The sequence below is a fragment of the Scyliorhinus torazame genome, chromosome 8 (assembly GCF_047496885.1).
Source record: "Scyliorhinus torazame isolate Kashiwa2021f chromosome 8, sScyTor2.1, whole genome shotgun sequence".
In the NCBI taxonomy this organism is placed as follows: Eukaryota; Metazoa; Chordata; class Chondrichthyes; order Carcharhiniformes; family Scyliorhinidae; genus Scyliorhinus; species Scyliorhinus torazame.
In genome coordinates, this window is record NC_092714.1 from 137,555,150 (window position 1) to 137,570,600 (window position 15,451).

At 47.2% G+C, this 15,451-nt stretch overlaps 1 protein-coding gene across 5 annotated transcripts in view; it reads right to left on the reverse strand.

The window, feature by feature from the left end:
* The window catches only part of fndc3a (fibronectin type III domain containing 3A), a 406,018-nt gene that overhangs the window by 185,931 nt on the left and 204,636 nt on the right, over positions 1-15,451 (reverse strand). For 4 of the 5 annotated variants that reach the window (XM_072514248.1, XM_072514250.1, XM_072514247.1 and 1 more), the window contains one exon: positions 2,398-2,474. In XM_072514248.1, coding sequence (XP_072370349.1) covers positions 2,398-2,474 — 77 coding nt within the window. Of the gene's footprint in view, positions 1-2,397; positions 2,475-4,124; positions 4,228-15,451 lie in introns of those variants that run through there. The other variant, XM_072514251.1, reaches the window with a different exon arrangement.

Genomic DNA, 15,451 nt, shown 5'->3' on the forward strand with positions numbered 1-15,451 from the left:
CATCGATCCTTTTCCAACTGCGCCACACCAACCACACCCTTGTCAGCAACCCCCGTCCCCACCGAACAAAACACCAACCCAATCCCCCCATGCCTGCTTCCTGACAACCCTCCGCTTCACTCCCTTTAACTAGCCCACCCAGTTAGCATGATGGCCCCGCCCAAGGCCTCTAACCTCCTTACCTACCCCAGCTCCCCTCCCCCCAACCATAAAGAGTAACAAAAGATGCACTCACCCTCAATGTTTCCCCATGAAAAACCTGCCCTCCAGAAAACCCACCATCAAAACCTTAAAAAAACACACAACCTCCTCCAAAGTTCAATGTCCTCATTCTCCTGCCAGTCCATTGCCTCCTCTGGCATGCTGAAATAGTACTCTCGCTTTTGGAAAGTCACCCACAGGCGGGCCAGTTACAATACTTCAAACTTCACCCCCTTTTTAAAGAGGGCAGCCTTGACCCGGTTGAACCCGGCCCTCTTCGTCACAGTTCTGCTCCCGGGTCTTGATGCACCCTTCCCAGATACATTTCCTTCCCAGATATATTTCCTTACCAGATACATTTCCTTCCCAGCCTCACCCATTGGAGAATCTTCTTGTCCAGAAAGCAGTGCAACCCGCACCACCATCGCCCTTGGCGGCTTGCCCGCCTGTGGCCTCATCAGCACCCTGTGCGCTCGGTCTACCTCCAGGGGCCGGCCAAAGACCACCTCCCCTATCAGCTTCTCCAGCATTTTAGCCAAGCACACACCAGCCTCCGCACCTTCGATGCCTTCGGGCATCCTCACAATCCTGAGGTTGTGTCTTCTGAAGCGATTCTCCAGATCCTTCCAACTTTCTCCTTCAGCCTCTTTTGGGTCTCCCCCAGCTCAGCCACCAACGAGGCCAACGGCGCCTCGTGCTCCTTCAGCATCTCCTCCACTTTCTGGATTACCCGGCCCTGGGCCTCCAGCCTCCGCTCCACTCTCTCAATACCCGACTTAATCGGTTCCACCACCTAGGCCAAAGTCTTCCTGGGCCTCTTTCCTCTGCTGGCAGAAATTTCCATTAAGGAACTCTATTAACTGCTCCGTTGACCACTGGGCAGGCAGAGCAGCCACTTTGCCCTCCGCCTTCTTATCCTGTGGCGCAACACAAAGACTCTCCTGCTCCAGCAGCTCTTTCCTTCTTGCCCCACTCCTAGTCCGTGGATCCATCCACCAGCCACACCAAAGCAGTAAAACCTTCCCTAGGCACTTCTGCACCTCTTGTACTCAAATGCCTTGCCCTTCTGCCTTGGGCTGGAGCCATCAAATATGCAGCCACTCATTCCATGGCTGCCACTGGAAGTTGGATGCAAATGGGTCTTAATGATCTATTTGCATCCTCCCGCTGGCACGGGGCGCAAGCCTTGATCCTGCTGGCAGTAGGAGACCAGAGCAACGGAAACTGGTTGCCGATCCTATTTTTTCCCCAACGTGGGATTCTCCGCCACATCGAGAACTCCCCTACCAGTGGCGGGCAGCAGAGATTCCAGCCCACTATGTTTAGAATTTTGCAATCACTGTCTGGTTAGGTATGGGGGTCAGTATCTTGACTGTTGCGAGCAGCCAATGGGATGTGCAGTTTGATGCAATCCGCCAGTCTTTAGGAACTACGGCCTGCATACCTGGCATCATTTCAGCACTGAAAATCATATACCACATTGCATTTATGTGATAGGTGGTGTCATTTTGCTTGACAGCGGCATCCTGTTGGTGGAGAATATAACTCGTGTTGCTACTGCATAGTAGCTACGTGAAACAGTTAGCCTGTTGCTCAAATTGTTTTGAGGTACCTTGGGTCATAAGACGTATACTGGGCACTTTTCAGGACCAAAGGAGGCGGCTGTTTCATAAATCTGCACGATATACAGCATGCACTGATCTGATCAGGGTAGTTATTATCCCACAGGATCGCTTTGATGCACCCAATTTCAGCTTCATGTTAGCTCGCAAATGGCTCAGGCCCCCTTTACAAAGTTTCCACTAAGGTTAACCCTATTGCGTGTGGAACTGTAAGAATTCCAACCAGTAAAGGTAGACATGCAGTGGACAGTAGTAGAGAACCATTGGCAGAAGTCTCAACTGGCATGTCAAGGGGGCTTATTTGACTGCTCCATTTCAAAGGAGAATTTGAGTGCTGGGTGGAGCCCATTAAGATGCATAAGGAATTTTTTACTTGCAGCTTTTCATTTGCTATACTTATGCAGTACAATGTGATGCCACAAATACATTTTATTTTCTATACCAGAAAAAAGACAACACGTTTTGCCAGTTAGCCATCCTATTCAGCTATAGTACATTAAGTAGTTTAGATATCTTACAATACTCATTTTTATCAATTATTCTTTTTATATGAATTCAAAATATGCTTGTTTACCTGTGACACATATCCTGGAGGCACATAAATAGGAGGCACTGATCCATTTGGAGACACCATTGGTACCTGAGCAGGGCCTGCAGAGGGAATGCATTAATCAGAGCTCTATCAAATATTTCAGTGGCATGAAATGCCATTTTTAAGTGCACCTTACAGCAGTTACAAAACCTGCTGGAAGTGTATACAGTTGGCAATTACATAACTACCAGTTCTAAAGTAATGTGAGAAATCACTCAAACAACATTGCTAGCAAATGGTATCATTAATTTACAAATTCCATGCCCATCTTTCCACAATTCATCTTTGAATCGCTCCCATCAGATTTCTGCCCTGCCAGAGAACTGAAACAGCCTTAATCAAAAATATAAGCATCGTCCTCTGATACTATGGACTGGGAGGCAGGAGCAGTAAAATAGTGAGGAGGGTGTCGGGCCAATTTCCCTGTGCAGTTCCACCAGTGAGGCATTTGCCCTGTGATAAGCTTTGATGCAGATTGGTTGTCCTCTCCGGATGACAGGAAACCAAAAGGCCTTGTTAAGAGCTATTTTAGGGGACCCCTTGTACTTTGCCGAGGCCGGCAGGTTGATGGAGTCAGGCCTGTGCGTCGTCAAACCCAGAGGATCGATGATCCAAAGAGGGGATTACACTCAGGGAAGGCAGGCCTAGCGCCCTTAACAATCTCAGTGGAAGAGTTGCCCATCCAACTATTGGTCCCCCGAGTTTTTCTTTTTTTTGAGACTTACCTATTGGGGGTTGACATAACAGCCAAAATGCCTTGGCAAAATTGCACAAAAAGCAAATTAGAGAAATGATCAGATTTAGCAATATTGAAGGTGAAATCTTGAATACACTATTCTTTTCCAAAAAGTACTCTTTTCCAAAAGGGGTTTGTACTGTAAGCACAGAATCTGTTCTGTAACACCAATATATTGGCTGCCTTGTTTACTTAGTTTTACTTTCTATAAATTACACAGAACAGCAATGCACCTGGACCTCTCTGGCAATTGGGTGCAGCAGTAATCATGTGGCAGTTAGATTGCTGGTTGTAGTTAAACAAGCTCTTCTTCCAATAAACTGGAGTTTTGCATCTACCTTAACTAGCTGACAGGGCTGAAGTTTAAAAGTCTCATACAAAAGGCACCATTTCTAACCAGGTAGCACCCTCTCAGTACTACATTGAAAGTGTCAGCCTAAATTAAATGTTCTGACTGCAAGGAGTAAGATTTAAACTCAAAGAGAGTGAGAATCTATGTCTCAGCTGAAAGGGTTAGGGTTAGGGTTAAGATGCAACTAGTCTGTTTTAATTAGATGAGCACTTAATTTTTAATCAACTGGTTCAGCTTTGCGTCCTTATCTGCTTTGACAAAAGTTGGAAACTTGCCGGTGGTGTTAAAACGTAACTGATACATCATAGAAATTTTCTGACTGATGTCCACAAACAACTTGTAACCGCCTGATGCATGCACAAATATGTTTCTTTTTCTGTCTGACCTACCAATGTTGTTAAATCAAACAATATTCTGAGACACCAGCTCAAGAAAGAGAGAAAGCTCTTGGGGTCGTTAGTTATTTGCCTGATCTTGAAAAACTGGTCTACTGGATCCTGCTGCACAACTTGGTTAAATCACAATAATCCAAGTTCTACATTATGCTGCTTGGTATTGTTGCTTTTTGTTTAAATATTCTATCCTATAAATGAACAGAATAGGTTTTTAAAAGGGTCTTACCATCCATTTTTGTAATTCCACTGTAAACAAAATGCAGGAAATGTGGCACAAACGAATGGTGATTATGTACGTGAGCACTTCTCCATAGTGGTGACTTGGCAGCAGTTTATTGGACTAAAAGCTTGTTCAACTACAGCTACCAGTCAAATTGCCATGTCACATGATTACTGCTGCACCCAATTGCCAAAGTTGTTCTGGTGCATTGCTGCTATGCACAGTTTTCGAAAGCAAAACCAAATAAACAAGGCAGCCAATATATTAGTATTACAGTACAAATTCTATGTTTATATTACAAAACCTTTTCTGTGCAACTAGAATGTAACTATTGTAAATTATTTTACAAATCCATGATTGAACTTTTTCAAAATTAAAATTACTAAGATAAGGGCGGCACAGTGGCTAGCGGTGCTGCCTCGCAGCCCCAGGGTCCCAGGTTCAATTCCAGCTTCGGGTGACTGCCTGTGTGGAGTTTGCACTTTCTCCCTGTGTCTGCGTGGGTTTCCTCCGGGTGCTCCGGTTTCCTCCCACTGTCCAAAGATGTGCAGGTGGATTGGCCATGCTAAATTGCCCGTTAGTGTCCAAAAGATTAGGTGGTGTTACTGGGTTACGAGGGTGGGGTGGCGGCTTGGGCTTAAGTGGGGTGCTCTTTCCAAGGGACGGTGCAGACTCGATGGGCCGAATGGCCTCCTTCTGCACTGTAAATTTGATGATTTGATGTAACAACACAATTTAAATGGAACCTCGAAGGCAGCAAGGTAATAGCAGAGACCTGAAGATGTCTGAAGTTTCATGCTCAAATTAGCTGTGTTTACATTGAATACTGGTGAGATTGTCACCACTTTAAAGGTTTATGCAGAATACCAGTCAGCCCTGGGAAACGTGTTAATTTTCCTCAAATCAGATTGATGTTTGACACCAGTCAACAACCTTTAATTCAGAAGACAAACATAGTACGAATCACACGCCCGCCTACATCAGAGTGTGGTGAACTCAGCCCAGCGCATCCACAAGCTTGCCATCCTCCCATTGATTCTGTCTACACCTCCCGCTGCCTCAGGAAGGCAGATAGCATTATCAGAGACCCCTCGCACTCAGGCGTTGCCCTCTTCCAGACCCTTTCATCAGACAGAAGTCTGAAGACCCGCACATCCAGACATAGGAACATCTTCTTCCCTGAAGCTACTAGACTCCTCAATGTCTCTCCCTTGGACTGATCTGTTCCCTGTAAGACACTACTTACGACTTGCACATGTCGTATTTGCTTTGTTTGGCCCTTATTCCGCACTGTAACCAATTACTTATTTGTCAATGTAATTTGTCGATTATTCTTTTTGTCTACTGTGTACATATTGTGTATATTCCCTTAGCCGCAGAAAAATACTTTAAAAAAAAAAAAAAAAATTTTATTCTCATTTTCCACTTTTTTAATAAAATATACAACAAACAAATGATAACCAACAATAACAAATACAATAGCAATCCCCTAACCAGCACTCCCTCCAAAATATAAATCCAAACATCACCCTTACATTCCAAATACAAAACAAGACAGACCAAAAGAGATTCCAGTCACCCAATACATTGTAAACAATAAACAATATACTCCCCCCCCCCCCCCCCCCCCCCCAACTAATATTTGATGGCATCCAATTCTTGAAAGTGCAAGATAAACAACGGCCATGAATTGTGGAACCTTTCCATTCTCTCCTTCAGCTCAAACTTCACCTTCCTGAACATCAAAAATTCCAGCAGGTCCCCCACCATGCCGAGGCACAGGGTGGAGAAGTCGAGCTCCACCCCAGCAGGACCCGCCTTCGAGCAATCAGTGAGGCGAATAATAAGATATCTTCCCCCGTACCCGTCTGCAGCCCGGGCTAGTCTGACACCCCGACAACGGCTTCTAGGGGCCCTGATTCAGACCTCACATGCACCACCAAGATAACCTTAAAAACCTCCCTCCAATACCCCTCCAGTTTCAGGCAGGACCAAAACATGTGAACATGGTTTGCGGGGCTCCTCCCACATCCTCCACCCCCTCAAAGAGTCATAACTTAAATGTTCCATCCAAGGCAACACCCTGATGAATTGCCTCTGCAACCCCTCCAGTGCAATCACATCCAAACTATGTGGCGACCAGAATTGCACAGTATTCCAGCTGTTGCCTCACCAAAGTTCTATACAACTCCAACATGACCTCCCTGCATTTGTAACCTATGCCTCGATTAATAAAGGCTGTCCCATGTGCCTTTTTCACCACTCTATTCACCTGCTCTTCTGCCTTCAGAGATCTATGGACAAACATGCCAAGGTCCCTTTGTTCCTCAGAACTTTCCAGTGTCAGGTCATTCTTTGAAAACTTCCTTGTCAAATTACTCCTTCCAAAGTGTTTCACCTCACACTTTTCAGGGTTAAATTCCATTTGTCATTTCTCTGCCCATTTGACCATCCCCGTCTACATCCTCCTGTAACTCAAGATACTCAATCTCACTGTTAACCACTCGGCCAATCTTTGTGTCACCCCCACATGATGATTCCAGGCCTCCTAATTTAATGGCAATCAGGCACTTTACTAGCTGGCAACGGATGATGATTTCGGGGGGAATTTCCCCCTCTGAGCTATTAACTAATCAGAGACCAACACAACTCCATCAGGAGGGATGCCCACTGCCAGTACTGCAGCACAGCCAAAACAGGATCATTGCTGGGGCTCTGCAGGAGGAGCCAAGTATCAGGTCCATTTAAAGGACCAATGGTAGTCTCACTTGGGTGACTGTTGCCGCTGACAGATCTCTCCTTTGGGCACAAGCTGCCCAGGTAGGTGAGATCATGGCCTCTCCTCACCCACCCAAGCTGTAGATATACTCACCAGCTGCCCACATGTGGTGGTCTTGCTTGTCACTGGTTGAAAATCACCACAGGGCTTCAAACAGCCTCTATCCTCAACCCTTCATGCCACAGACATAAATTGGAGGGGGAAGGGCACGGGGTCGGGGAGACGGAAAGGTAACAGGGATCTCCACACTGCACTCTACAGCTACCCCTCCCATCTCGGTAGTTTGGGGAGGGGGGGGTAGGGGGGAGAGGAGGGGGCAGCATTAAATTTTACCCTACGACTTGTTCATTCTCCTGTTGACCTGAGGTTTTTAATATTTATATGTGTAAAAGCCAATCATGAAACTGAAATAGAGCTGTTTTACTAGAAAAACAGTAGTTTTTATACTGACTTGCATATGCATCCCAGAATATAATTTGCCTGGGTGTTATTGGCCTTGTTGAATGGTTGATCATCTTCCTTTCTATTTTCAAAATTGGAAGAGGAGAGGGTGTCGTGTTAATGTCACTGGACTAGTTATCCGGACACTCGGGTTAATACTGTGGGGACAGGATTTCAAAACCCAACCATGGAAGCTGGTGCAATTTAAATTCAATTTAAATTCAATTAATAAACATGGAATTGAAAGCTAGCCACCTGTAGTGGGAATCATGAAACTAGCATTGATTGTCATTTTCCCAAAAAGCATTTTGCATTTCATTAACTTAATTTACTTTGAGCTGATCATTCCGACCACTATTCCATTGATCCTCTTTGCCTGCCTAGCTTAGTGTCCCTCAGCAAATTTGACAACAATGAACATTCTCTTAATTATATAAATAAGATAACCAAGGGCCTAAAACCTAACATTGTGGTGCTATCAACTATTGATGAGCGAACAAACATTTTTAATTTTTTACCTTACGTTTTCTATTGGCAAACTAACAGAAGGGAGCAGAATATTTTTGTCTTACTATAATTGTACAATGTTTTTAAGAAAGTGAATGATTTGATAATCTAAGAAAGATAAAATTCAATTTCTAAAAAATTGATCCAGTGCAAAATCCAAATGCTAAATTATCTGTAGGTATATTGGATATTTTGCTGATTTGGATCTTTCATGACTGAAATACCCTTCCATATACATAGACTCCTGTCTTAACTACACTCAACAACTGAATGATCGGAGTTCTTGGGGCAAAAAGTTCAAAGATTAATAACCCTTTGAGTGAAGAAAAAAAGTACAACACAGAAGAAAGACTATGAGTAGGATACACCATCGGTGGTTCATTTTTAAATTTTTAAAATATAAATTTAGAGTACCCAATTCATTTTTATTTCCCAATGAAGGGGCAATTTCGTGTGGCCAATCCACCTAGCCTGCACATCTCTGGGTTGTGAGGGTGAAACCCACACAGACACGGGGAGAATATGCAAACTCCACACGGACAGTGACCCAGAGCTGGGATCGAACCTGGGACCTCGGTGCCGTGAGGCAGCAGTGCTAACCACTGTGCCACCACGCTGCCCTTATTGGTGGCTAATTAAGAAAGTTAAGGATAGTATCAAATTGAAAAAAACATGCAGAATACTGCAAATATTAGAGTTGGTCAGAAGATAAGGAAAATTTAGAATCTAGCAAAGAATGATTGCAAAAATGAGGGAGAATGTGAGAAAGTTAGTTAGTAATATAAAAGCGGACATTAAGAGTTAAGGGGAAACCAATGGTTGTAATGTATTTGGGTTTTCATAAAGTACTCGATAAGGTGTCTCAAAAGAGGTCAATACACAAAATTAGGACTAACAGGACTGAGGTAATATATTAACATCGATTGAGAATTGGTTAATGGACAGAAAATAGATTAGGGATAAATAGGACATTTCCCAGTTGGCAAGCTGTAACGAGCGAGGTACTGTAAAGATCAGTCCTTAGCTATTTAAAAATATATCAAGTACTTAAATGAGGGAAATGAGTGTAAAGTTTCAAATTCTTGGACCATTGGATCTCTTCCGGGGTAGGTGAGACCTATACAAGGAGGAGAGGTTGCAGCTAAACTGGAGGGGCATCAATATCCTGGCTGGGAGGTTTGCTAAGGTCACTTGGGAAGATTTAAACTAGTATGGCAGAGGGGTGGAAACTGGAGTGTTAGCTTAGAAGGTGTAATAACTGAAGGGGAAATAGAGAACAACATCACCCTGTCTGCTCAAACGCAGTGGTCTGAAGTGTATTTGTTTCAACGCCAGAAGTATAGCACGTAAGGCAGATGAACTTAGAGCACTGATTAGTACATGGAACAGCCACATGTTGTGGCTATCACAGAAAGGTTAAAGGGCTGGACTGGCAGCTGAACGTTGGAGGATATAGATGCTTCAGGAGAGATAGAGGGGTATGTAAAAGGGGTGGGGGAGTAGCATTACTGGTTAAGGAAAATATTATAGCCGTACTGCGGGAGGACACCTCGGAGGGCTCATACAATGAGGCAATCTGGCTAGAGATCAGGAAGAAGGAAGGGGGCAATCACAATGTTGCCCTCCAACTGCCAGTGAGAGATAGAGGAGTAGATAGGTAGAGAGATTTTGGATAGGTGCAATAGTAACAGGGTTGCTGTGGTAGGGAATTTTAATTTCCCCTATATTGACTGGGGCTTACTTGGTGCTAGGGGCTTGGATGGGGCAGAGTTTGTAAGGTGTATCCAGGAAGGCTGCTTGATGAAATATGTAGATGGTCCAACCAGCGAAGGGACAATACTGGATCGGATTTTGGGGAATGAGCCTGAACAGGTGGTTTCAGTAGGGGAACGTTTTCGGAGAAGTGACCACAATTCCATACGTTTTAGGGTACTTTTGGATAGGGATGAGGGTAACCCTTGGTTAAGGTGCTAAATTGGGGAAAGGCAAATTACGATAACATTAGTCAGGAATTGAAGAATTTGGATTTTTGCGGCTGTTGGAGGGTAAATCAACATCCGACATGTGGGAGTCTTTCAAGCGACAGTTGTCCAAAGATGTGCAGGTTAGGTGGATTGGCCATGATAAATTGCCCTTAGTGTCCAAAATTGCCCTTAGTGTTGGGTGGGGTTACTGGGTTATGGGGATGGGGTGGGGGTGTGGACCTTGGGTGGGGTGCTCTTTCCAAGAGCCGGTGCAGACTCGATGGGCCAAATGGCCTCCTTCTGCACTGTAAATTCTGTGAAATCTATGAAAAAGAAAAAGGAGATTTTTGTTCAGTCTAGGAGGGTGGGACAGTCAAAACCCTCGAGGAGTATAAAGAAATAGGAAGGTACTTAAGCAGGAAATTAGGAGGGCTAGGAGGGGTCATGAAAAGTCCTTGGCAAGTAAGATTAAGGTGAATCCCAAAGCTTTTTATTCATATGTAAAAAGCAAGAGGGTGGTCAGGGAATGGATTGGACCACTTAAGGACAGTGGGGGGAATCTATGTGTTGAGCCAGAGGAAATGGACGAGGTACTAAATGAGTACTTTGCATCAGTGTTTACCAAAGAAAAGGACTTTGTGGAACATGATTCTTGGGTAGGGTGTGTGGATTGTCTGGACCATGTTGACATCAAAAGGGAGGAGGTATTGGGTGTTTTAAAAGACATTGAGGTAGATATGTCTCCTGGGCCTGATGGGATTTACATCAGAATACTGAGGGAATCAAGGGAGGAAATTGCTGGGGCATTGACTGACATCTTTGTATCCTCATTGGCTACAGGTGAGGTCCCAGAGGACTGGAGAATAGCTAATGTGGTACTGCTGTTTAAGAAAAGTAGCAGGGATAATCCAGGAAACTAAAGGCCGGTGAGCCTCATCGGTAGTAGGTAAATTATTGGAGAGAATTCTCAGGGACAGGATTTATACCCATTTGGAAACAAATGGACTCATTAGCGATAGACAGCATGGGTTTGTGAAGGGGAGGTTATGTCTCACTAACTTGATCGAGTTTTTAAGAAGGTGACAAAGATGATTGATGAGGGGAGGGCGGTGGATGTTGTTTACATCGACTTTAGTAAAGCCTTTGACAAGGTGCCTCATGGCAGACTGGTACAAAAGGTGAAGTCACACAGGACCAGAGGGCAAGATGGATACAGAACAGGCTCGGTCACAGAAGGTAGCAGTAGAAGGGTGTTTTTCTGAATGGAAGATTGTGGCAAGCGGTGTTCCACAGGGATCGGTACCTGTAGGATACATAAACGATTTGGAGGCAAATGTAGCTGGTCTGATTAGTAAGTTCGCGGATGACATCACGGTTGGTGGAGTGGCAGATAGTGTTGAGGATTGTCAGAAGATACAGCAGGACATAGATAGGTTGGAGACTTGGGCAGAGAAATGGCAAATTAAGTTTAATCCGAACAAATGTGAGGTAATGCATTTTGGTAGGTCCAACATAGAGGGGAAATATACAGTAAATGGCAAAACCCCCAGTAATATAGAAAATCAGAGAGATCTGGATGTACAGGTCCACCGATCTTTGAAAGTGGCAACACAAGTGGGCAAGGTAGTCATTAAAGCATATGGAATGCTTGCCTTCATTGGACGGCGCATCGAGTATAAAATGGGCAAGTCATGCTACAGTTGTATAGAAACTTGGTAAGGCCGCACTTGGAATATTGCGAGCAATTCTGGTCGCCACACTACCAGAAGGATGTGAAGGCTTTGGAGAGGGTGCATGTTGGGGCGCATTCCGGACCTGGAGGTAGGAGGCCTGATAATGGGAGGGGACTTCAATACAGTGTTGGATCCAGCACTGGACCGCTCCAAATCAAGGGCTGGAAAGAGGCCGGCGGCGGCTAAGGTACTTAGGGGGTTTATGGATCAGATGGGGGGAGTGGACCCATGGCGGTTTGCAAGGCCGCAGGCCAGGGAATTTTCTTTCTTCTCCCACGTACACAAAGCCTACTCCCGGATAGATTTCTTTGTTCTGGGTAGGGCGCTCATCCCGAGGGTGGAGGGGACGGAGTAGTCGGCTATAGCCGTTTCGGACCATGCCCAGCACTGTGTGGAACTGGAGCTGGGAGAGGAGAGGGACCAACGCCCGTTGTGGCGGCTGGATGTGGGACTGCTGGTGGACGAGGTGGTGTGTGGGAAAGTGAGGGCGTGTATCGCAAGGTACTTGGAGGCCAACGACAACGGGGAGGTTCGGGTGGGGGCGGTATGGGAGGCATTGAAGGCGGTGATCAGGGGAGAGCTCATTTCCATTAGGGCTCAAAGGGAGAAGACAGAGGGTATGGAAAGGGAGAGGTTAGTGGGGGAGATTTTGAGAGTGGACAGGAGATACGCAGAGGCCCCGGGGGAAAGATTACTTGGGGAAAGACGACGGCTCCAGACGGAGTTTGACCTGTTGACCACAGGGAAGGCGGAGGCACAGTGCAGGAAAGCGCAGGGGGCGACCTACGAGTATGGGGAAAAGGCTAGTCGGATGCTGGCACACCAGCTCCGTAAGAGGATGGCAGCGAGGGAAATAGGGGGAGTCAAAGATGGAAGGGGAGCCACGGTTCGGAGTGCGATGAAAATAAACAAGGTATTCAAGGCCTTTTATGAAGAGCTGTACAGATCCCAGCCCCCAGCGGGTGAAGAGGGGATGAGACGATTCCTAGATCAGCTGAGATTCCCGAGGGTGGAGGAGCAAGAGGTGGCTGGTTTGGGGGCACCAATTGGGTTGGAGGAGCTGAGCAAGGGTTTGGGGAGCATGCAGGTGGGGAAGGCCCCGGGACCGGATGGATTCCCGGTGGAGTTCTACAGGAAGTACGCAGACCTGTTCGCCCAGCTACTGGTGAGGACCTTTAATGAGGCAAGAGAGGAGGGGACCCTGCCACCGACAATGTCGGAAGCGACAATTTCTTTGATCCTAAAGCGGGACAAGGACCCACTGCAACGTGGATCGTACAGGCCGATCTCGCTCCTCAATGTGGATGCAAAGTTGCTGGCAAAAGTGCTGGCCACGAGGATCGAGGATTGTGTCCCGGGGGTAATCCACGAGGACCAGACGGGATTTGTAAAGGGCAGGCAACTAAACACCAATGTGCGGCGGCTCTTAAACGTGACAATGATGCCATCGGAGGAGGGAGAGGTGGAGATAGTGGCAGCTATGGACGCGGAGAAGGCCTTTGACCGAGTAGAGTGGGAGTACCTCTGGGAGGTGCTGCGTAGGTTTGGGTTCGGGGTAGGGTTTATCAATTGGGTTAAGCCGATGGCGAGTGTAGTGACGAACCGGCGGAGGGCGGAGTACTTTTGACTGTACCGACTGCCCCTTGTCCCCCCTGTTGTTCGCATTGGCGATCGAACCATTGGCCATGTCATTGAGGGAGTCTAATAAATGGAGGGGGGTGGTCCGAGGGAGAGAAGAGCATCGGGTGTCGCTATATGCGGATGACCTGTTGCTGTACGTGGCTGATCCAATGGAGGGGATGGTAGAGGTCATGCAGACTCTAAGGGAGTTTGGGGAGTTTTCGGGCTATAAGCTCAATGTAGGGAAGAGTGAGCTCTTTGTATTACAGGCGGGGGACCAAGAAAGAGGGATAGGGGACCTACCGCTGAGGAGGGCGGAGGGGAGCTTTCGGTATCTGGGGATCCAGATAGCCAGGAGTTGGGGGACCCTACATAAACTGAATCTGACGAGGTTGGTGGAGCAAATGGAGGAGGATTTCAAAAGATGGGACATGTTACCGCTCTCGCTGGCGGGTAGAGTGCAGTCGGTCAAAATGGTGGTCCTTCCGAGGTTTCTGTTTGTGTTTCAGTGCCTTCCCATCGTGATCACTAAGGCCTTTTTTAGGAGAGTAGGCAGGAGTATTATGGGGTTTGTGTGGGCGAATAAGACCCCGAGAGTAAGGAGAGGGTTCCTGGAATGCAGTAGGGACCGAGGAGGGTTGGCGCTGCCAAACCTGGGGAGCTACTACTGGGCAGCAAATGTGGCGATGATCCACAAGTGGGTTATGGAGGGAGAGGGGGCGGCATGGAAGAGGATGGAGATGGCGTCCTGTAAAGGAACGAGCCTGGGGGCGTTGGTGACAGCACCGCTGCCGCTCTCGCCGACAAAGTATACCACGAGCCCGGTGGTGGCGGCAACGCTAAGGATCTGGGGCCAGTGGAGACGGCACCGGGGTGCAATGGGAGCATCGGTGTGGTCCCCGATCAGGGGTAACCACCGGTTTGTCCCGGGGAAGATGGACGGGGGGTTCCAGAGCTGGCACGGGCGGGGATTGGAAGAATGGGGGACCTGTTCATCGACGGGACGTTTGCGAGCCTAGGGGCACTGGAGGAGAAGTTTGAGTTACCCCCGGGAAATGCCTTTAGATATATGCAGGTGAGGTCTTTTGTGAGGCGACAGGTGAGGGAATTCCCGTTGTTCCCGGCACAAGAAGTTCAAGATAGGGTGACCTCGGGTGTATGGGTCGGGGAGGGCAAGGTGTCGGAAATACACCAGGAGTTGAAAGAAGAGGGGGAAGCACTGGTAGAAGAGTTGAAGGGTAAATGGGAGGAGGAGCTGGGGGAGGAGATCGAGGAAGGTCTGTGGGCTGATGCCCTATGTAGGGTTAATTCCTCCTCCTCATGTGCCAGGCTCAGCCTGATACAATTTAAGGTGGTCCACAGAGCGCACTTAACGGGGGCGAGGTTGAGTAGGTTCTTTGGGGTAGAGGACAGATGTGGAAGGTGCTCAGGGAGCCCGGCGAACCATGTCCATATGTTTTGGTCATGCCCGGCACTGGAGGGGTTCTGGAGAGGAGTGGCGGGAGCAATATCTCAGGTGGTGAAAGTCCGGGTCAAGCCAAGCTGGGGGCTAGCAATATTTGGAGTAGTGGACGAATCGGGAGTGCAGGAGGCGAAAGAGGCCGGCATTCTGGCCTTTGCGTCCCTAGTAGCCCGGCGAAGGATCTTGCTAATGTGGAAGGAGGCGAAGCCCCCCAGCCTGGAGGCCTGGATAAATGATATGGCTGGGTTCATAAAGTTGGAGAGGATTAAGTTCGCCTTGAGAGGGTCTGCGCAGGGGTTCTACAGGCGGTGGCAACCGTTCCTAGACTATCTCGCGGAGCGTTAGAGGAAGGTCGGTCAGCAGCAGCAGCAACCTTGGGGGGGGGACTGCCTGGGAGGGTGGATGAGCAAGAGATAACATGAAGGGTTGGGGAAATTGGCACGTACGGGTGAGGGCCAGTGTACAAAGCTGTGTAAATATATCATTTTGCCATGTGTATATCTTGTTCTGCGCGATTTCTCTTTTTTTTTTGTTACGAGGGGGGGGGGTTATTGTTTGTAAGGGAGAAAAATTGTGTTAAAAAACTTTAATAAATATATATTTTTAAAAAAAAACTATGCTGAGGGGCTGAATAGACTCGGACTGTTTTCATTAGAACGACGGAGGTCGAGGGGCGACCTGATAGATCTCTACAAGATTAGGAGACGCATGGATAGAGTGGATGGGCAGGCATTCTTTCCCAAGGTGGAGGGGTCAGTCACTAGGGGGGCATTGGTTTAAGGTCCGTGGGGCAAAGTTCAGAGGAAATGTGCGAGGCAGATTTCTTT